The sequence below is a fragment of the Hippocampus comes genome, unplaced genomic scaffold, assembly GCF_001891065.2.
Source record: "Hippocampus comes isolate QL1 unplaced genomic scaffold, H_comes_QL1_v1.1 scaffold381, whole genome shotgun sequence".
Taxonomy (NCBI): Eukaryota; Metazoa; Chordata; class Actinopteri; order Syngnathiformes; family Syngnathidae; genus Hippocampus; species Hippocampus comes.
The window spans coordinates 1004122-1024345 of NW_017805016.1; the positions used below are offsets into that span (position 1 = coordinate 1004122).

At 44.3% G+C, this 20224-nt stretch overlaps 1 protein-coding gene across 1 annotated transcript; it reads left to right on the top strand.

Moving 5' to 3' along the window:
* The first annotated feature begins 26 nt into the window (after positions 1-26).
* tgfb5 (transforming growth factor, beta 5) lies at positions 27-11049 on the top strand. Its single transcript, XM_019863360.1, has 7 exons — positions 27-1424; positions 5029-5192; positions 6304-6436; positions 6521-6631; positions 8775-8955; positions 9434-9587; positions 10089-11049. Exons 1-7 carry the CDS (start codon positions 863-865, stop codon positions 10245-10247), a joined length of 1464 nt encoding a protein of 487 aa, XP_019718919.1. The 5' UTR covers positions 27-862; the 3' UTR covers positions 10248-11049.
* Positions 11050-20224: the final 9175 nt, after the last annotated feature.

Here is a 20224-nt window from a genome sequence, read left to right on the forward strand (position 1 = left end):
CCCCCGGGCCAGCCCCGCCTCCCGCTCTTCTTACTCGTCGGCTGCGTGGCTCAGTCGGCGCGGCTCGTGATGGAGCTCCATCCCGCAGCAGGTCTGCACGCACACCAGCGGACCCCGCTTGATCTGCGCTAAAAGCGGCCCCTCCGCCACAAGGACTTCTTTCATTCATCTTTCAACTTCTGCTTTTTTTCTTACTCTCCATGTTTGTTCGAGGGGGGCACTACGACCATTGGTTTTACAACATAAAACAGCACGTTTCCCTGGTTGTTTAGCGACGTTTTGTTTATCTGTAGCGAGCATAATAAGAGCTTTTGTGATCGTTTTTCGGAGGGGGAGTAATAAGAGCCTTTTGGAGAGTAACAAGATTTTCTTGGAGCGTAATACGAGCTTTTTGGGTCGTTAAACACACCGCTGGTAGGTTCATCGAGTCAGCTATGTGGCCCCTTTGGCCCCACCGACGTGCTTGTCTGAGGTGAGGGGACATAAAGACGTGAGCTGCCAGGTGAGGTGAGCTTATCATGGGCTGAGTTCTTTTTATTCCCCGAAGGCTGGGCACTGAGGACTGCACACATATTTTTTTTTTGATTATCTACGTTCTATTATCTCAATTTTAAGTGTTCGATTGATCATTTCCAGGGAGTTCGTGCTAGCCTAGATTAACTTGCTCGAGGCAAGTTGTAAATTTTCTTGTGTGTGTGTGTGCGTGTTGTTTTTTTAAACACTGGAGTTTCGTCATAAGTCGTTCAACAGCTATTACTTTTTTTTCAATGACAGCTGTCACTTTTTTTGCGGTTTCATGATTAAGTAACCGTGTGTAATTGTCGCTTTGTGATTTGTCGTTGAGTCTAGCCTATTTTTTTAAATGTGCTTTGGGGGAGAAGTATTTGTTTATCGTGGTGGCTTTAACTCTGACGCACGCGTTCACGACCAGGGTTTAGTATTGCCTTTTCGTTGCAGTCTCCCTTCCCTTTTGGAGTTTTTTTTTTTCACCCCACAGTCTCACTGCCCCCTCGGCCGTTCAGGGACTCTCTCTCCCCCAGCCTCTCTTCGGACAATGTGGCTGTCTCGTTTGGCTCTGCTGCTCCTTCTCCGGCTGTCCGTCGCGCTGGTCAAGGGCATCAACACTTGTGCCTTCATCAATTTGGACGAGCAGAAGTCGCGGCGCATCGAGGCGGTGCGCGGGCAGATTCTCAGCAAGCTGCGCATCCAGAGCCCGCCGGAAGACGACGACGAGGCGAGGGCGACGGCGGCCGGCGGCGGCGCGGTCCCCGCGGAGGTCATGTTGCTGTACAACAGCACTCGGGAGCTGCTGAAGGAGAGAGCGCGTCTCGCCGACTCGACGTGCGAGCGGGAAAGCAGCGAGGAGGACTACTACGCAAAAGAAGTGCAGAGGATTGACATGCTGCCGCAGCGTACCCAAACTAGTGAGTCACTTTGTTCAAATCATGTATTATTGTTCTCTTTCTATGCCAGCGACTTATAGTGACAGATCGAATAGTTATAAATGCTCTTCCGCTAGATAGCAAACGGCCCACTTCACCTGCGTATCCACTTCAGTGTGTCCAAATCCAGAAAACAGGTGATCCGTGACGTTCACAATGTGAGCCTGTGGGAACTTTGACGTCAATTTCAGTCTACAGCAGGGGGTGGTGCTGCATAAAACGTTAGCCTCAATGGATGGTTGAAAACGGGTGGTTATTCCTTTTAATTCTTTTTAACTAATGACTCAGTAAGCTGCAGTAATATTACTTTTTTAAGGTAAAAAATATACAGTTAACCACTGCTATTCGTGGGGGATGGGGATTGAATGCAACCGAATGTTAAAAACTTCCGGATAATTGACACACTTTCATAATTGCCACGAAGGAAAAGAAAGTAGAAAAAAATATATGAATGAGTGTATGTGTATGTGGTGGTGGGGGGGGGGGGGGGAAAAAAAAAAGTATATGTTTGCAAAGGCCGAACTGTGATTATGTGGAGGTCCATTGTATGCTGGTTAGTATTATTAATATTGTCTGTCTATATGTTTTGCTGCACCCTATGTGCTCAAATATAATTGTCTTAAAGGATCATAACTATGGCAATATAAATTCTAATTTCATTAGCCCATCTAAAGCGTTTTGCACTGCACGTATGCATTGAGATAGCTTTTATAATTTATGTGTTTTGGTGAAACACATAACATGCAATCCCTGGCAATAAACAGGGACCACCAACCTTTTTGAAACTGAGACCTACTTCTTGGGTATTGACTAATGCAAAGGGCTACCACATTCATACACACTTATAAAATAGCGCATTTGCTGTAATTCCTTTCACTCTAAATTGTATGAAGATATTAATCATGTTAATGATGTCTGAATTATCAACACTGAGTAGCAAAGAGATAAATATCAATATCAACACTTTATTTAGTAGGCTACTCGTGTGGTATCTGTGGGCTACCTGGTGCCCCCCCAGCATCATATTGCTGACACCCACTGTATGTCTTCAACTAGCTAAATCATTAGTTTTCTGGCCATTTGTTGCTCGGCAGAATTCGTGCAGCACAATTCTACAGCATAGGCCCTGTCCATTAGGCTGGATTGCAGGAAGAGGAAGTCACCCAAACGCCTCAAGTGTTATGAGTCCATTTTAAACCTTATTAACTATATGGACTTGGACAATAGCGGAAAACCTTTGATTTGGTGACTGACCCTTGCAATCAACTTGCCGCAACAAAAAATTGTGAGCCCTGGCATTTTTAATCCATCAGCAACATTTTTAAGAGCCACCTTCAGGAAACGGGCACAGGGAAAGGAGAGACTATGAATAAAAATGTTAACACGACAATAAGGGGTGATTTTCAGTCAACGTATGTGCACGCCATCATTCAAAAATTTCTCTTTCTTTCTTCTTTCCAGTTCGGCATTTTTAAATTTCTTGAACTTTGATTGGCCGCAACAATTTATACTCTGGCATTGTGACATCGAACCCTGCATGCTTGCCTCTCTTGCTCTCTCTCTCTGTCTCTGTCTCTCTCTGTACTGCAAACTTGAAGATGGTTATACTGTTATACCGTAAAGGGGACTTATTATACATATGCAAATTAAACCAGTTCCCAAAATGAAGTGTCTGAATAACATTTCTGTGGCACGCTTTTGTCAAAATACCCCAAGGTTCGGGTCCTCACCCTGTGTCCTTAAGCGTTGGGTCCATGCCAGCTTTCGTTACCACAGCGACAAGCTAGCGGGTGGATATTTATTGAGCCCCGAGACTGAAAAAGCAACTGCCAACTGCATAAGTGCATGCAAGCCTCCATAATGACAGCATCGGCACTTGACCACCAAGCTGCTGAGTCAAACTAGTCAATTAGTGCAGTGGTAGCAACTATTTGGACGTAAGCAATTAAATGTAAAGGAGTTGTCTTCATAAGATACTGAAGCTAATCTTCACAGCTCGTTAATCGAGACAGTGAACCCTCATTTATCGCAGGGGTTACGTTCCAAAAAGAACCCGCGATAGGCGAAATCCGTGAAGTAGTAAGCGTAACTGCTCCGAAAGTTTTTTTTCTTAGTTTAGAAAGACTTGACGAGTCGACCATTGTTCAGCAGCTTTTATTGTCCACACATGACAAAAATATACAATGACACAATGTACAACATACCCACACTCATCTCGACATAAAACACACATTTAGTCACGGCGACATCCCGTTTCACCTTCTAAACAGGAATTTAGGAGTAATCAGAAGAAATCGAAGCTCTTGTCGTATACACGTTACGCTTTCCTCAAACCGTCAAACTCCTAAAATCGACATTAACCACTTCCTGCCACTCAATGCAACCCTCAAATATAACAGCAGGGGGCACAATAACCTAAATAAATGTGTAGTCTTTAGCAAATAACATATATTGTGGATTTACCATCATGTAGGTACATGATGTTAACATGACCTTGAACTTAGAATCATGACAGTTATAGTCACCTTTATTTTTTAATAAATATTACACAATACAATGCTGTAGTATAGAATGAAACCAAAGATCAAAATCTGCTTTTGTTGCAAACGTAAACTTGGCAAGCTGTACAGAGAAGAGGCGCAGAGACTGATGACATTGGTTGACAGATTGTTAGCCTATCAGGATGCAGACCACAATGCACTGTTTAAAAAAACTAAACAAAAAAACTGCACTATAAAAATCTGTGAAACAGCGAAGCCGTGAAGCGCGTTATAGTGATGGTTCACTGTATACTATTGTAGTCAGGGTGAGTTTCCCTTCTAACCAGATAAATATATTCTTTTTCCTCGCCAAAAACATGTGATATCCCCGTTTTTTTTTTTTGTTTTGTTTTGTTTTTTTAATGGCATTTCCATTCATTTCAGTGGGGGGAAAAAAACCACATCATATCCCATTGGACATCTCCAGGATATTCCATGACCCAACTAGATGTAAATGCAATCGTAGTAACCAAAACGAACAGATGTCAAAACGAAATCTCCCGGGGATATGGCCGACAGATAAGATATACATCTAACAATGTATAATTAAGCAACATATCATTTCATTCTATGTATGGCGAAGATAAAAGCAGACAAAAAAAAAAAAAAACATTCCTGACATCGAACTGAAGGGGCATTTGTGCGGATTATATTTAAACTGTATTTGTGCCCTACCTTTGATTTAGGCACACGTGTGGCATCAAGGTTGAAAAGTCACTGACTGTGCGTCTGCTTTCTCCAGACATCACGTCAGCGGTGGCCGTGCGACTGAAATGTTATGAAATGCCAGGCTATGAATGAAAGAAACACGCACGCTGGCATCGGAGGAATATTCTGGTTATGTAATCCCGGCACTGCGTCCAGTGTGACAATGGCCGAAGTTGCGCGAAGGCGTTGACTTACTTTCCAAAACCTCTCATTTTGATTTTCATCACCACTCATTATGGACTGTCCAGTGACTTGAACAGCAGCTGAAACGCTCTGCGTGAGCGAGCAGGCAGGCGCATAGCATTGTCATTGTGTCATTTTATTCCCCCCTCCTACAGACGCGGTGCAGCCGTTGCCACTGGACCCGCATTACAGGAGCGTCCTGTTTGACGTGAGCAGCGTGGACCTGACGAACAGCACGCTGGTCAAGGCTGAGTTCAGGATCTTCCGAGCCCCCAACCCGCAGGCCCGGGCCTCTGAGCAGAGAGTGGAGATCTATCAGGTTAGGACTGTCCTCTGTCTTGTGTTTGTAAGATCCAAACAGACCTTTTTAATGCGCTTTTTTTTTTAAAGGGGACCCACACGTGTCGTAAAAGAAATAGACTATGTTTATACTGTGTCATTTTGTCTAAAAGTAGATGCGAATATGTCAACAATCTACTGTGTGAAATACGTTAACGAGCTGCGGGCAAATATTTCACACCTCTCGCAGAATTCTCAGGGAAGCGAGTCACCTTTATTTGAATGCCTCCTGTTTTGTTTTGTTTTTTTTTTTTAGTTTATGGGCATTGAAGTTTAGCATGTGTTATTTCGGTCTATTTGAGGAAACGAGGTTCCTTTGCCACAGTGGAAACGAGCACTCAAAAGGAACGCAGACCTGTGCCAAGTAATAACACTTTACCCGGAGAGTCCAGGAGCTGCAACCCACATTTTATGCTTTCTTCCTAACCCTTTCCACCGAGGCTTGTGGAAATGCATTTTTGCACACTCCTGCACATTTCATAAACTCAACGATTCGTAGAAAATAATAGAATGAAACTGTTACAGGATTGAAATTTTTTTCTGATCGCTGAAGTACATTTTTCTTCTGACTATTGGCTATCTTTCCAAATCTCTTCAAACAAATAAGAAAACCTTTCACCAAAATAACAAAAGTTGTAAAAATTGTATTTTTGGATCAAACAATTAACCAACCCAGGGTGGCCCGGTGGTTGACTATTTAGGGTGGAGGTGAAGGGTGCAGGGTTTGATTCCGGCTCCGGCCTTCCTGTGTGGAGTTTGCATGTTCTCCCAGTGCCTGCGCGGGTTTTCTCCGGGTGCTTCGGTTTCCTCCCACATTCCAAAAACATGCATGGCAGGCTGATTGGACACTCAAAATTGTCCCCAGGTGTGAGTGCGAGCGCGAATGGTTGTTCTTCTCTGTGTGCCCTGCAATTGGCTGGCGACCAGTTCAGGGTGTCCCCCGCCTACTGCCCGAAGACAGCTGGGATAGGCTCCAGCATGCCCGCAACCCTTATGCGGATAAGCTGATTAGAAAATGGATGGATGGAAGTATTCAAATCAGTCACTACAAGGAGCAGCATGTCAATGTCGATGTGTATGTGTTCCATCAGCTGCTGAAGCCGGATGAGGAGAGCACGTCCACGCAGCGCTACATCGACTCTCGCACCGTTCAACCGCGGGCGAGAGGTGCCTGGATCTCCGTGGACGTCACCGAAACCGTCAAAGACTGGGTGTCGGATCCAGGTCGGCGTCATTTCTACTCTCACGTTGGAACATTCACATACTGTTCTTCTCACGTGTGGCCTTTCCTTCTCTCACCGGTGGCAGGAAACAATCTGGGCTTGAAACTGGGCGTCCACTGTCCATGCTGTACCTTCGTCCCCGCCACCAACAATATTGTGCCCAACAAGAGCGAGGAACTGGAGGCTCTTTTTGCAGGTTGGCTGCCGTTTTATCCACAAAAATCTGCCTCCATGAACATCATGAGGTTTTGATTGACACACGCTGGTGTTAATGTCGTAATGAATTACGGCTGATAGCGGCGCGATAGCGGTTAGCACTTCTGCCTCACAGTTTTGAGGTTTGGGATTTGACTCTTGAATTCCAGCCTTCCTCTGGGGAATTTGAATGCTTTGCCAGGGTTTGCATGGGTTTTCTTCCTCCTCCATTATGAAAACACGCAGGCTCGGTTTATTGACGCAAATAAATGGATTATGGTTATAGTTGGCGGCCCGGTAGTCCAGTGGTTAGCACGTCGACTTCACAGTGCAGAGGTACCGGGTTCAATTCCAGCTCCGGCCTTTCTGTGTGGAGTATGCATGTTCTCCCCGGACCTGCGTGGATTTTCTCCGGGTACTCCGGTTTCCTCCCACGTTCCAAAAACATGCATGACAGGCTGATTGAACACTCCATATTGTCCCTAGGCGTGAGTGTGGGCGTTGATGGTTGTTCGTCTCTCAGCTGTCAATATGATGCAGTACTCTTGTGCAACGCCGCAAACTACAGCCACAATAATAAATAGGTCGGTCAATGAACACCTCTCTGACAGCGTCAATCCAAACTTATAAATGGAAAAAGCGGTCGTCCTGTTTTGTGTGTATTTTACATGGACCATAAAAGTTGTTCAAGAAAACATAAGATTCCGAAAATCAGTTAAGTGCTAATACAACAAGAAATGTGCCAGTCACCAAATGATTACATGATTCAGGGTCACACCTCCCCACTAAATAAAGGCCACACTGTTCTCCCACACACACTGCCGATACTATTGAGCAACTCACGACCAGGCCCCAAATGGCCGCCCTCTACTCCCAATTTACACTCGCCTCAATGTTTTTCCCCCCCTTCTTTACGTCAATAAAAAAATATCAATGTTTGATTCTGCTGTAAGACAACCAAGGGTCTTGTTTTGACCTGACTCCCCCCAACTCCCCCGAACGGCTACAAACGCACGAATAAACATTTGAAATTGGCTGCGACGTGGCATAGCATGCTAACGCCTGCTAATTAGCCAAATGACAAAATGACGAGGGTGTTGTCAGTCTCGCACGGACTCATGAAGTGAAATATTTGACACGTTTAAGAGACCTGCCTCGACGTGTTTGAAGACATTCATTACGGGCGGTCGCAGAACGTAGTGAGCTTGAGAAATGATTCTCTTTAACACCGGGACTCTTTTAGGAGCAGCCATTTTATTTGTGATCCGTCATGGTCAAATCTGTTGCATAATTACAGGTCAAATAAACAGAAGTGTTTCGGCAATCACGGTAATAAAATCGCCGTCATTCTGAAGAGGGAAATACGGTGCCGAGTGGCTCGCCCACAGTCGAATTTTGGGAAACGGCAGCTGACAAACGATTTTGGGGCTGCGATTCATGTTTATTTCAATCATTGATTCATCTGTCGATTATATTTTTGATGGACCGTATAAAAAGAATTCAAAATAATTTCCAGCCCTTTATGAAAAAGAGGACATTTTAAATCGACTTTGCAGAAAATGTAAACTCATCATTCAAATCTTGGTTTGGTCTTAAAAAATATTAATTGTTTGTTGTCTTCCAAAGTAAAAAGCAGATGTTTGCAAAAGCCATTTTGATAAAAAAACACAAAAAAAAACAACAAGATAATCCGTTTGCTTTCTTTTCTGCAGAAATGCTGAAATTCTGAGGATTTGCGCAATTTTTATTTCATGAATGTCTCAAAACGATGACTCGATTATCATCAAAATACTTGTTGGTGAATTTGATAATCGATGAGTTGTTGATTAACTGATGCACCTCTAAAAAGATTGACTTGGTTGGCTAATTGCAGCTCCCCCTTTGAAGCTCCTCTTGAGATCACAACGAATATGGGTTTGAAGTTCATCGGACGTCTCCTGAAAAATTAGTCTAAAATTTTGAAATGTGCGAGGAAGTCGGAGGACCCAGAAAAAAAACTCACACAAACACGTCAGCCAAGATTTGAACCCAGAAACTCAGGAATGGGAGGTCAAAGCATGTTGCCCATCATCTCGATTGTTTTAGTTCAAAATTATGAAGGGACAAAGCGACACTCAACGTGGGTTGTCTTTTTTTTGGAGTAGGCGTGGACGACGAGCAGCTGCGCCAGCTGAAGAAGCAGAGCCAGGTGAAAGGTCAGGCGGATTTCAGCAGCAAGACGCCTCACCTCATCCTCACCCTGCTGCCCAGCGACCGAGTGGACAATCCGGCCAAGAGGAACCGCAAGAAGAGGGCGGCGGCCACAGACGCTGCCACCTGCTCGCGGTATGACTGCACTCGAAGTACACATACGCTGCAAGATTATTTTAGGGAAAGAAAACGAACGAAATCAGGAAAACTAAAATTGGAAAGATCATTTCCAATGAATATGCTTTTTACAAAACGAAAACAACGTGAATCTACATTTTACATTGACAAACCTAACTCAATTGTAGCAAAAATTCCTCGAAATTTTCGTCTTTGTTAATTAATGTAATGCATGATCTCTTTTCTCTCTCTCTCTCGCTCTCTCTGTCTCTATACAAGTAACACACAAGACATCATATCAAAATGGAGTAAGAAGTGACTTTTGGGACAATTGTGTGTAAAGAGTAAGAATGGTGTCCCAGTGTTTAGACTACTGCGTGTTTGATTTAGTCTAGTTGACACTCTCTGGCAGCCTCGCGTTGTCATTACCATTTTCTTTTGTCATTTTCCCATGACCCAACTTTCAAGAACCGTTTTCTGTGTGTGCGTGTGTTAGTGGCTCCGATTCGGGCTGCTGCCTACGCTCGCTCTACATTGACTTCCGGCGCGACCTCAACTGGAAGTGGATCCATGAACCCAAAGGTTACAAGGCCAACTTCTGCGCCGGCAACTGTCCTTACCTCTGGAGCGCCAACAACCACTACAACATGGTGAGCTTCTGCAGTTTATGTTTAGTGACACCGGTCACACTGGTTTCAAGTGAAGGCAACACATAAGAAGACTGTTCGATGTCGGCACCAAATAATCACTGTAGTGTGTGTGTGTGTGTGTGTGTGTGTGTGTGTGTGTGTGTGTGTGTGTGCGCGTGTGTGTGTGTGTGTTAGCATGTGTCAAATGGACAGACTTGGGTGACGTGTGCTTACGCAATGAAATCCACATGCATGCTTTGCGGCTGCTGGTTTACCTCAGCCTTGTACAGTAAATGTCCTGTCACCTCGTATGGCCTCCATAAACATAAAGAAACAGAACAACACGCTGTGTGGTTCGCAGGGCAGCACACGGGCGTAACACAACGTGGCACTAGGAATTCTTCTACACAGTATACGTCGACTGGACTCTATATAATAAGCAAATATTAATACTAACTCGTGGGGGAGAAAAATGCTGAAATTTTGTCCTTGTTTGTTTGTGTGTGTGTGTGTGTGTGTCAGATCCTGCCACTGTACAACAAGCTGAACCCTGAAGCGTCGGCGTCACCCTGCTGCGTCCCCCAGGACTTGGAGCCCCTCACCATCATGTACTTCATCGGGCGCAGCCCCCGTGTGGAGCAGCTCTCCAACATGGTGGTCAAGTCCTGCAAGTGTCGCTAGAAACCAACACCCCCCCCCACCCCGCTACCCCATTCCGAACTCTCCGTTTGAGACTGTAAATAAGTTCACATCCATATAGTGCAAATGGAAAGTATTCACAGCACTTCACTTTGTCCACGTTTTGTTATACTTTAATTCACCCCCCCCCCAACCCCCCTCCTCAAAACTCCCTAAGTGAAGCAGTGAATATTTTCCGGATGCGTAAAATGAACATGCTGTAATAAACTTTGACAGTTCTTCCACATACGTCTCTTAGCAAAGGATTCTTTTATGTCCACTGTTGCTTGTGACTGTTTGTACTGTAGCTAGACAAGAGGAAGAAAAAGAAAGAGAGGAGCCGTGTCCAAGCGAGCGAGCCGACGGCCTGCCAGCTCGCTGCGGTCCGGGCCTCAAATGTGCCATGGCGTAAACAGGATGCGAACGCTTTTTCACAAAAAAGGCAACCATTTAAAACGCCTTCTCCTGCTCCTCCTCTGTTGCTGCTTCTGGGATTTGTGGCGGGAGGAGAGAGCGAGAGATGCCCTTTTGAGAGCCAGACGTGGGACGGACGACGGGGCGGAATTTGTCTGGAAGGTGGCGGTTTGCAGCCCCGGCGCACTTCCTAGCGTTTTTGGGGTCTGGCAGCCTAATGACGCTGACGTGCTTCTTTTCTTCTGCATTCATTATCTTACTGATGGTTATGCTGTCTCTCTCTGTTGCCTTGTGGTTGACCTTCTCGATGTCTCACACATACACACATAAAATATTCTGTACTTGTTGACCACACTTGAAATTGTGCAAATAAAAAAAAAATATTTCCGGGGTTGACTTTTAAATATAGACTCTGGTATGCCAGTGGTTTCGTTTTTGTGAGGTCATGCGTGATTGTGTTGCGATGGCTGCTATTCCGCTGTCCAGTCATGGAAGTATCAAGACAGTCAACAGTGGTCAAGAGCGTTTTGTAAGTTATGCAACTGGAAAAATGCTTTTTTTGACTCGGCATTAAATAGACACATCCGCTTTGTAAAACCACAAGTCTAAAAACGTCTCCTCAAAAATTACATAAGAAACACTTCTGTGTGTGATTTAAATCATGCTCAATAGTACTCGCTTCTTAATATATCTTAAGCCTCATTAAATGTTAAACAGAAGCACAGGAATTTCATTTATATTTTCTCTAAAACTTACGCAGGCTGTGAAATATTTTTTTCTGCCTAACTTTAGTACAGACGATAGCTCACTTAGCTAAGGCACAATAATCAACCATTTAGTTCTTAGAACACAACAAAAGATATTGTCGAAATTACAGATGACATTTTATATATGAAAAGTGTATTGAATTACCTGTGATGTTTACACAGCAAACATACCCAAAAATGTCACAAAAATGGAGACCAATGGCACTTGCTTTACTTCAGTGACGTTTCAGTCATGTAAAAACTTCCTTTCACACAAGGCCTCCGTTCTACGATGCGGCTTTTTAGCGCCCTAGTGGCTCCCTGGAGCTTTTTCAATCATGTTTGAAAATGGAAATATATGGGGGAGGGAAAGATATTTTTTGTTTTAATATGGTTTCCTTTAGGAGGACTTACATGACACATACATGACACATACATGACACATACATTCGTAACGTTTTCCAATGCTGTAAAAATTTGGAGAATAAATATTAAATTTCAACATTTCTGTCAACGAAGTTTTTTTGCGTCATATCCTGCGACATACGTTTCTATTTGCAGGGCGGAATGCAAGGCAGGTGGCTGTTGTAAAAAAAAAAAACAAAACAAAACTGCTTTTCATGGATAATTCACTGACGGCGAGCAAAGAATGGGAATGCAAAAAGAGAAGCAGCATTTTAAAAGGGTACACGTGAGCTATGAGAGTTAGCATGGTGCAAAAATGCGTCCAATGCCTCCGAGTCAGGTCGCGACGAAGGTAGACAGTGATTTCCCTTTCAAAAGCCCTTGTGTCTACTTTATTTTTCTGTTTGGTTACACCTAACCCAAAACCTAACCCCTGACCTTAACCCCTAACCCCCTAGCCCGAAGCCGAACCATAAACCTAACCCCCTAACCCTAACCCCTAAACCTAACCCTAACACCTAAACCCTAAATCTAACCGATAACCCTAACCCCGAACCCTAACCATCACCCTAACCAGTAACCCAAACCCGACCCTCTAAACCTAACCCTACCCTTAACCCCTAACCCTAAACCCTAGCCTCACCCTAACCCTGAACACTAACCACTGACCCCTAACCCTAACCCCCTAACCCTAACACCTAAACCCTAAACCTAACCCCTAACGCTAACCCTAACCCCCTAACCCCGAAACCCTAACCATTACCCCTAACCCGAACCCTAACCCCCAAACCTTAACCCCTAACCCCCGAACCCTAACACCTAAACGCTAAACCTAATCCCCTAACCGTAACCCGAACACCTAAACCCTAAACCTAACCCCTAACGCTAACCCTAACCCCCTAACCCTAACCCCTAACCCTAACACCTAAACGCTAAACCTAATCCCCTAACCGTAACCCGAACACCTCAGGCCTAACCCTCTAACGCAAACTCCCTGACATTAACCCCTAACCCCCTAACCCTAAGGCAAAGACCTAATCCTAACCCTAACCGCTAACCCTAAACCCCAACACTCACCCTAATCACGAACCCTAATCCAACACTCTAAACCTACATCTAACCCTAACCCTAAACCTAAACCCCTAACCCTAAACCTAAACCCCTAACCCTAACCCCAAACCCTAACACTAACCCTAACCCCACACCCTAAACTGTAACTCGAACCAACCCCTAACCCTAACACCTAGCCTAACCCTAACCCAGAACCCTAACACTAACCCAAACCCCTAACCCTAAACTCTAACCCAACCCTAACACTAACCGCTAACCCTAACCCCTGACCCATAAACCCTAATCCGAACCCCCTAAACCTAACCCCTCAACCCTAACCCTAAACCCCTCACCCTAATCTTAACCCTAAACCCTAACCCCAAACTCTAAGACTTAAACCTTAATCCTGAACCCTAACACCTCAGCCTAACCTTAAAACGTAACCCTAACCCCGAATCCCGAACCATAACACTAATCCTAACCCCAACCCTAACCCTTTACCCTTACCCTAACCCTGACCCGACCCCAAACCCGAATCCCCTGATCCCCTAACCACAACCCTAACACTAACTCTAACCCTTTACCCTAACCTCACCCCAAACCCTAATCCCATAACCTTAACCCCGAACCCTAACCCGAACCCTAACGCCTAACCCTAACCCCACACCCTAAACTGGAACTCTAACCACAACCCCCTAACCCTAACACCTAGCCTGACCCTAACCCAGAAGCCTCACACTAACCCAAACCCCTAACCCTAAACTCTAACCCAACCCTAACACTAACCGCTAACCCTAACCCCTGACCCATAAACCCTAATCCGAACCCCCTAAACCTAACCCCTCAACCCTAACCCTAAACCCCTCACCCTAATCTTAACCCTAAACCCTAACCCCAAACTCTAAGACTTAAACCTTAATCCTGAACCCTAACACCTCAGCCTAACCTTAAAACGTAACCCTAACCCCGAATCCCTAACCATAACCCTCATCCAAACCCCAACCCTAAGCCTTTACCCTAACCCAAACCCTGACCCAACCCCAAACCCTAATGCCCTGATCCCCTAACCACAACCCTAACACTAACTCTAACCCTTTACCCTAACCTCACCCCAAACCCTAATCCCATAACCTTAACCCCGAACCCTAACCCTCACGCCTAACCCTAACCCCTAACTCCTAAACCCTAACCCCGAACCCTAACTCCTAAACCCTAATCCTAACACCTAAGGCTGACCCGAACCCTGACCCGACCCCAAACCCTAATCCAATAACCCTAACCCCGAACCCTAATCCCAACCCGAACCCTAACGCCTAACCCCTAACCCTAACACTAACCCTAATCCCCCTAACCCTAACCACTAACCCGAACCCCATACCCGCCTAACCCTAATCTTAACCCAAAACCCTAACCCCAAACCCTAAACCTGAATCCTAACACCTCAGCCTAACCTTAAAATCTAACCCTAACCCTGAACCCTAATCCTAACCCTAACCAGAACCCTAACACTAATGCTAACCCTTTACCCAAACCCGAACCCTAACCCGACCCCAAACCCTAATCCCCTAACCACAACCCGAACACTAACCCTAACCCTTTACCCTAACCCTAACCCAAACCCTAATCCCATAACCCTAGCCCTGAACCCTAACTTCTAAACCCTAACCCCGAACCCTAACCCAACCCCAAACCCTAATCCCCTAACCATGAACCCTAACCCCAAACCCTAAACGCCTAACGCTAACCCCTAACACTAACCCTAACCCTAACACCTAAACCCGAACCCTAACCCCGAACCCTAACTCCTAAACCCTAACCCCGAACCCTTACCCTAACCCTAACCCAAACCCTAATCCCCTAACCCGAACCCTAACCCCGAACCCTAACTCCTAAACCCTAACCCCGAACCCTTACCCTAACCCGAAACCTAACCCAAACCCTAATCCCCTAACCCGAACCCTAACCCCAAACCCTAACTCCTAAACCCTGAACCCTTACCCTAACCCAATCCCCTAACCTTAACTCTAACGCTAAACCTAACCCTAATCCCCCGAACCCGAACCCCATACCCCCCTAACCCTAATCTTAACCCTCGCCCCTAACCGCTAACCCTAACCCCTAACCATAACCCTGACCCTGAACCCTAACCCGTAATCCCTAACCCTAACCATATCACTAACCCCTAATCCCTAACCCTATCACTAACCCCTAACCCAAACACCTAACCCGAACCTGAACCCTAACCTACCCCCCTAACCCTAACCCAAACACCCTAGCCCTAACCCTAACACCTAACCCTAAACCCAACCTTAACCCTAACCCCTAAGACAAACCCTAACCCCTAACCCTTAACCCTAACCCCGAACCCTAACCCCAAACCGTAATACCTAACCATAACCCCTAACCCAACCTGAACCCTTACCTCTAAACCTAACCCCTAACTCAAACCCTACCCTAACCTGTAACCCTGACCCTAACACTAACCGCTAACCCAAAACCCTAACCCTAAACTCTAACCCTAACCCGACCCTCTAAACCTACCCCTAACCTGAACCCCAAGCCGTGACCCTAACGCCAAACCACTAATCTTAACCTTAACCCCTAACCGAAACCCTAACCCTGACCCTAACCACTAACTCTAGCCTCAAAACCTAACACTAACCCCGAACCCTAATCCTAACCCGAACCCCAACCTGAACCCCAACCCCTAAACCTAACCCGTAACCCTGACCCTAGCACTAACCCTAACTACTCACCCTAAACCCTAACCCTCACCCTAACTACAAACCCTAACCCAACCCTCTAAACCTACCCCTAACCCAAACGCTAACCCGAACACCTAACCCAAACCCCCTCACCCCAAACCCTAACTCCCTTAACCCTAACCTTAATCCCTAACCCAAACCCTAACCACAAAAAATTAAAAGCCTTATAATGAAGGCAATACATGCTATATGTACAGTGATCCCTCGCTATATCGCGCTTCATTTATCGCATCTTAACATTCGAATCGTTTGATAATTTTGTACGGTGCACATCTAAATCACATTCAACAGACAAACTTACCGTTGGTTATTTAATGACAAATAAATACAAGAAAATAATAGACCAATTTCTTCTGTTTTTGAAAATAGTTTAGCGGATGTGTAAAGGATTAAAATCATTATTAGTTTTACAATTCAAATATTAGGCATTACCAAACCTTGTAATCTATTTTTAAATAGATACTGCGTGAAGATTCTCACATTAAGACTTTTCCAGGTCTTGACAAACTGTTATCGTGAACAATTGTGTTGCTTTAGAAATCTAAGTACCGTCTAAATTGCCACAATTAGTATCCAATTAAAAATTTCCAAACTTTGATATCTTTAGCATGAAATGAAAAAATAAATGGATTGCAGACATTAAGCGATCATCCAATACACTCGCAATACTATTAAATCCATCCATCATCCAAAGCGCTGATATTAGATATTTTCTACTCTAACTGGTAAAAGTGAAGGAGTAAAGATGAGTGACTATGTTGTTTTTGTTTATAGGAGTACAACCTTTGTAGGTTCTTGTTTTCATTTGCACATTTCAGTCCCGCATCGACTAAAATACATATTTAGCAAAGGAATAAAACTCCTTCAACTCATGTTCAGCCGACCAAAAAACAACTCCAATGTTGTGTTGAATTGTCCACTTTGGAGTTGTGGTTTACAATTAAAATAAGAGCTTTACTTCTGCAGTAAATTGTTTTTTTTTCTTCTCCTTAAGCCACAACCTGTGCGTGCGTGCATGCGTGTTTGCGTGCGTGTGGTGAGGTCTCTCTCTCTCTCCCCCTCTCCTCCCGCCACCTCAGCCCTCCTCCCTGAGTAAACTGGTCCCGGCATGTGTTTGTCTTCTGCACTTAACTACCTCTTGCTATATCCAACCTGTACTTATCCCACTCCGGAGCGCTGCGCTACGTGCTGCTGGCCTTGAGGACGGAAGGACGGATGGAGGACGGATGCAGGGAGGGGACATGGGACCTGGACACGGACCCCGCCGTCTTCAGACTACACATTGGCAAGACGTTGCAGTTTCCCGCAAGCATAAAATGCGCCCGAGAGGATGATAAAAAGATTTACGTGCCTCTCGCACCTCCTATTGCATGTGATAAATACAGGTCACATGTCACACACAGCTGTTTATTTCCACCAGCCAGCTATTTTTGACAGCGCTTTTCCTCATTCCGCAACCTCTCCCGGCTGATTTTGAGAGGTGGGGTACAACCAAGAGTGGTCGCTATGCAGCTAAATGCAGGGCACATAAACACAAAAAGCATCCCAACAAACCTGAACCCTATTTCAGAAACCCCAACCCTAAATGCAATTGGAAAACTGAATTAAGAAACCCCAATCCTAATTTGAAACGATAACCCTAATTTGAAACACTAAATTGACTTCAAAACCCCGAGCCTAACTTTGAAACCCTAACCCTGTTTTGAAACCCAAATTTGAAAGCCGAAGGCTACTTTGAAACCCTGACCCTAATTTTTCACCGTCTGTGAAACCTTAACCTCAATTTAAAACCGTAACTGTAGTTTGAAACACAAGCCTAATTCGAAACCCTAACCTTACTTTGAAACCCTAATCCTACAGTGACACCTCAACCCTAATTTGAAGCTAACCCTAACCCTACTTTGACACCTCAACCCAAATTGAAACCCTGCTTTCCAAAAACTAATCGTATTTGAAACCATCGTTTGAAATCCTACTTTGAAGCCTGAACCCTAATTTGAAAACATCACTCTATTTTCAAACGGTGTAATTTACAATCCTAAAATTTTATTCAATTAAAAGCCTAATTTGACACCCTACTTTGAAATACTAACTTTATTTTGAACCCCCACTTTATAACCAAACTAATTTAACATTCAAATTGTAAACCCTAACCCTACTTTGAAACCTTAACTCTAATCTGAAACGCTACTTTGAAACCCTCTCCCCAACTTGAAACCCGACTAAACATTAACTGTACTTTGAAGCCCTATTTTGTAACCCCAACCCTAATTTGAATCCATACTGTGAAACTCTAACTCTAATTTGAAATCTGAATTTGAAACCCTAACCCTAATTTGAAACCCCAACCCTAAATTTCAAACCTTACTTTGAAACACTTATTTGAAAGCATAAAGCTAATTTGAAACTATAACCCTACTTTGAAACCCTCACCCTAATTCTACTTTGCAACCCCAACGTACAACCTTACTTTGAAACCCTAATCCTTCTTTAAAACTCTAGCTGTACTTTGTAACCCAACTCTGCTTTAAGCGTCGTCTTTGAAACACAAACCCTACAATGAAACCCTGACTGAACTTTGAAACACTACTTTGAAATCCCAATCCTAATTAGAAACTAGAACCCTACTTTGAAACCTTAATTTGAAACTCTAGGCCTAATTTGGAAGCCAACTTTGAAAACAAAATTGTACTTTGAAACCCTTACCATCATTTGAAACCCTAATAGATTCAAAGTATGGCTAGAAACCATAACTGCAACTTCAAACCCTAAATCTAATTTGAAACCATAACTGTACTTTGAAACCCATTTGAAACGCCAACTTTACTTTGAACCTACGAAAAAGGATTCACTGTCACGTTAATGCCTATGGACAATTTAGAGTCTTCAGTGACACGTACAGTATGTATTTTATCTTGGCACGCAGCTCATTCTTGACGCTCCTCTTGCTAGCAAAACGAATGCATGTTTAGGTCCGTCGAATATGTGTTGATGTCCTGGAGAAAGAAAGAAAAAAACCCAAAAAACAAACACATCGAAAGGCCAGACCTTTGATTTGAATCCCCAACCTCAAAACTGAAAAGGCAGACATGTTTACCACTAGGCCACCGTGCTTCCCAGTCTTTTTTTTTTTCCTCCCTCCCAAGGCATTGAATTAAAGCTCCAGCTCCATAAAGACAAAATGTAAAAGTTATACAACGGCAAAACGGGAGGGTGAGGAGGCACATTTTGTGGCCTCAGCATTATTGCAGGCTGCAGAGGCGGCCAGCCGACCGGCGCAGGCCCAAAGCCACACAAATTCCATTTTTAAACACATGAGGGCGTGCTGGCGCGCAGCTTCAAGGAGATGCTTTATTGCAGCTCGTTAAAAAAAAAAAAAAAAGGCCCTTTTTATGCCATAAAATACCAAAGTCCTAGTCAGTATTTAGTCAAGGCACATTGGCGTTCGGTTTTATTGTCGACACGTCCAACAAAAGACGACAGCGTCAATGTGAACGTTAAAACATTCATCAAGTGTCAGGGCCCTGGTGACTTTCTCCAAGCCGCTGTCAGCGGATGATGAAATGTGCGGCCGCCTTGGACGAGAGCGTCACTGGCCGCCTCCTCTCGTTAGCATCTTTGAGGCCGTGAGTAAGCGAGATGCTCTTGGCCTAGACTGAAGCGGCGGCGGAGTTCACCGGGGACTCGCCGAGGTCAGCACGTCTGCAAATGTGCACGCTCGTGTTCTGTAAATAGGGAATATGTGGAAGAAAATGGCTTGCTGTGTGACGTTCATATTTAAAGGTGACATCACGCATTTTGTCTGTTTTTCGCAATTTCCTCCTCCCACATCATCGAAATGTCAAGTTGAGATTTACTCTCGAACTTCCATCTTCTAACTCAAAAACTTGATATCAAATGCAAAGCGACACCACGCTGCCATCTACTGGAGAATGTCTGCCACTACAGTTCTGTTAACGCGTGGATTTCATAAACGAGCAGCGTGAGACCCTCTTCGGCGACGTCCCGTAAAAAAAAAACAAACAAACATACTTGACAAATAGATTTATCAGTGGCAGTAAATGTTTCGTTTCCAGTTGACGAAAATAAATGTCAATGGCAGTGAATGAGTTTAATATGTAAATTGTCGCAGGTGCAGAAGGGCTCAGTCACACACATTTTCAGAAATTTTAAGAAAACTTATTTGGTTGTTTAATTAGGCAAAAGGCAAACCCCATCTCGAACCTCTGATGTGTGAGGCAGGCGTGCTAACCACTTGACCACTCATATGTGTCGCTTGAACTTAAATAGTTCAATAATTTAAAAAAAATTGCTTTGGACTGAAAAAGGTGACATCACTAAGACACGTGGGTGAAGCCGCAGTGCTCAAACATTCAAAAGTTTTTTGTTAAGCCTGAACGGAGGGACAGTATTTGAATTCTTCTTGGTTGGTGAAGACGTTTCAGCTTTAATCCCAAAATTTGCAATTGTAAATTTTAGATTTTTAAATTGGCCACCAATTTCCTAACAACTGACATTTGGCATGGACACATACATTAATGCAGGGGTGTCAAATTCATTTTTCACTTGAAAACAGAAGTCAAGAATAACTGTTGATTCA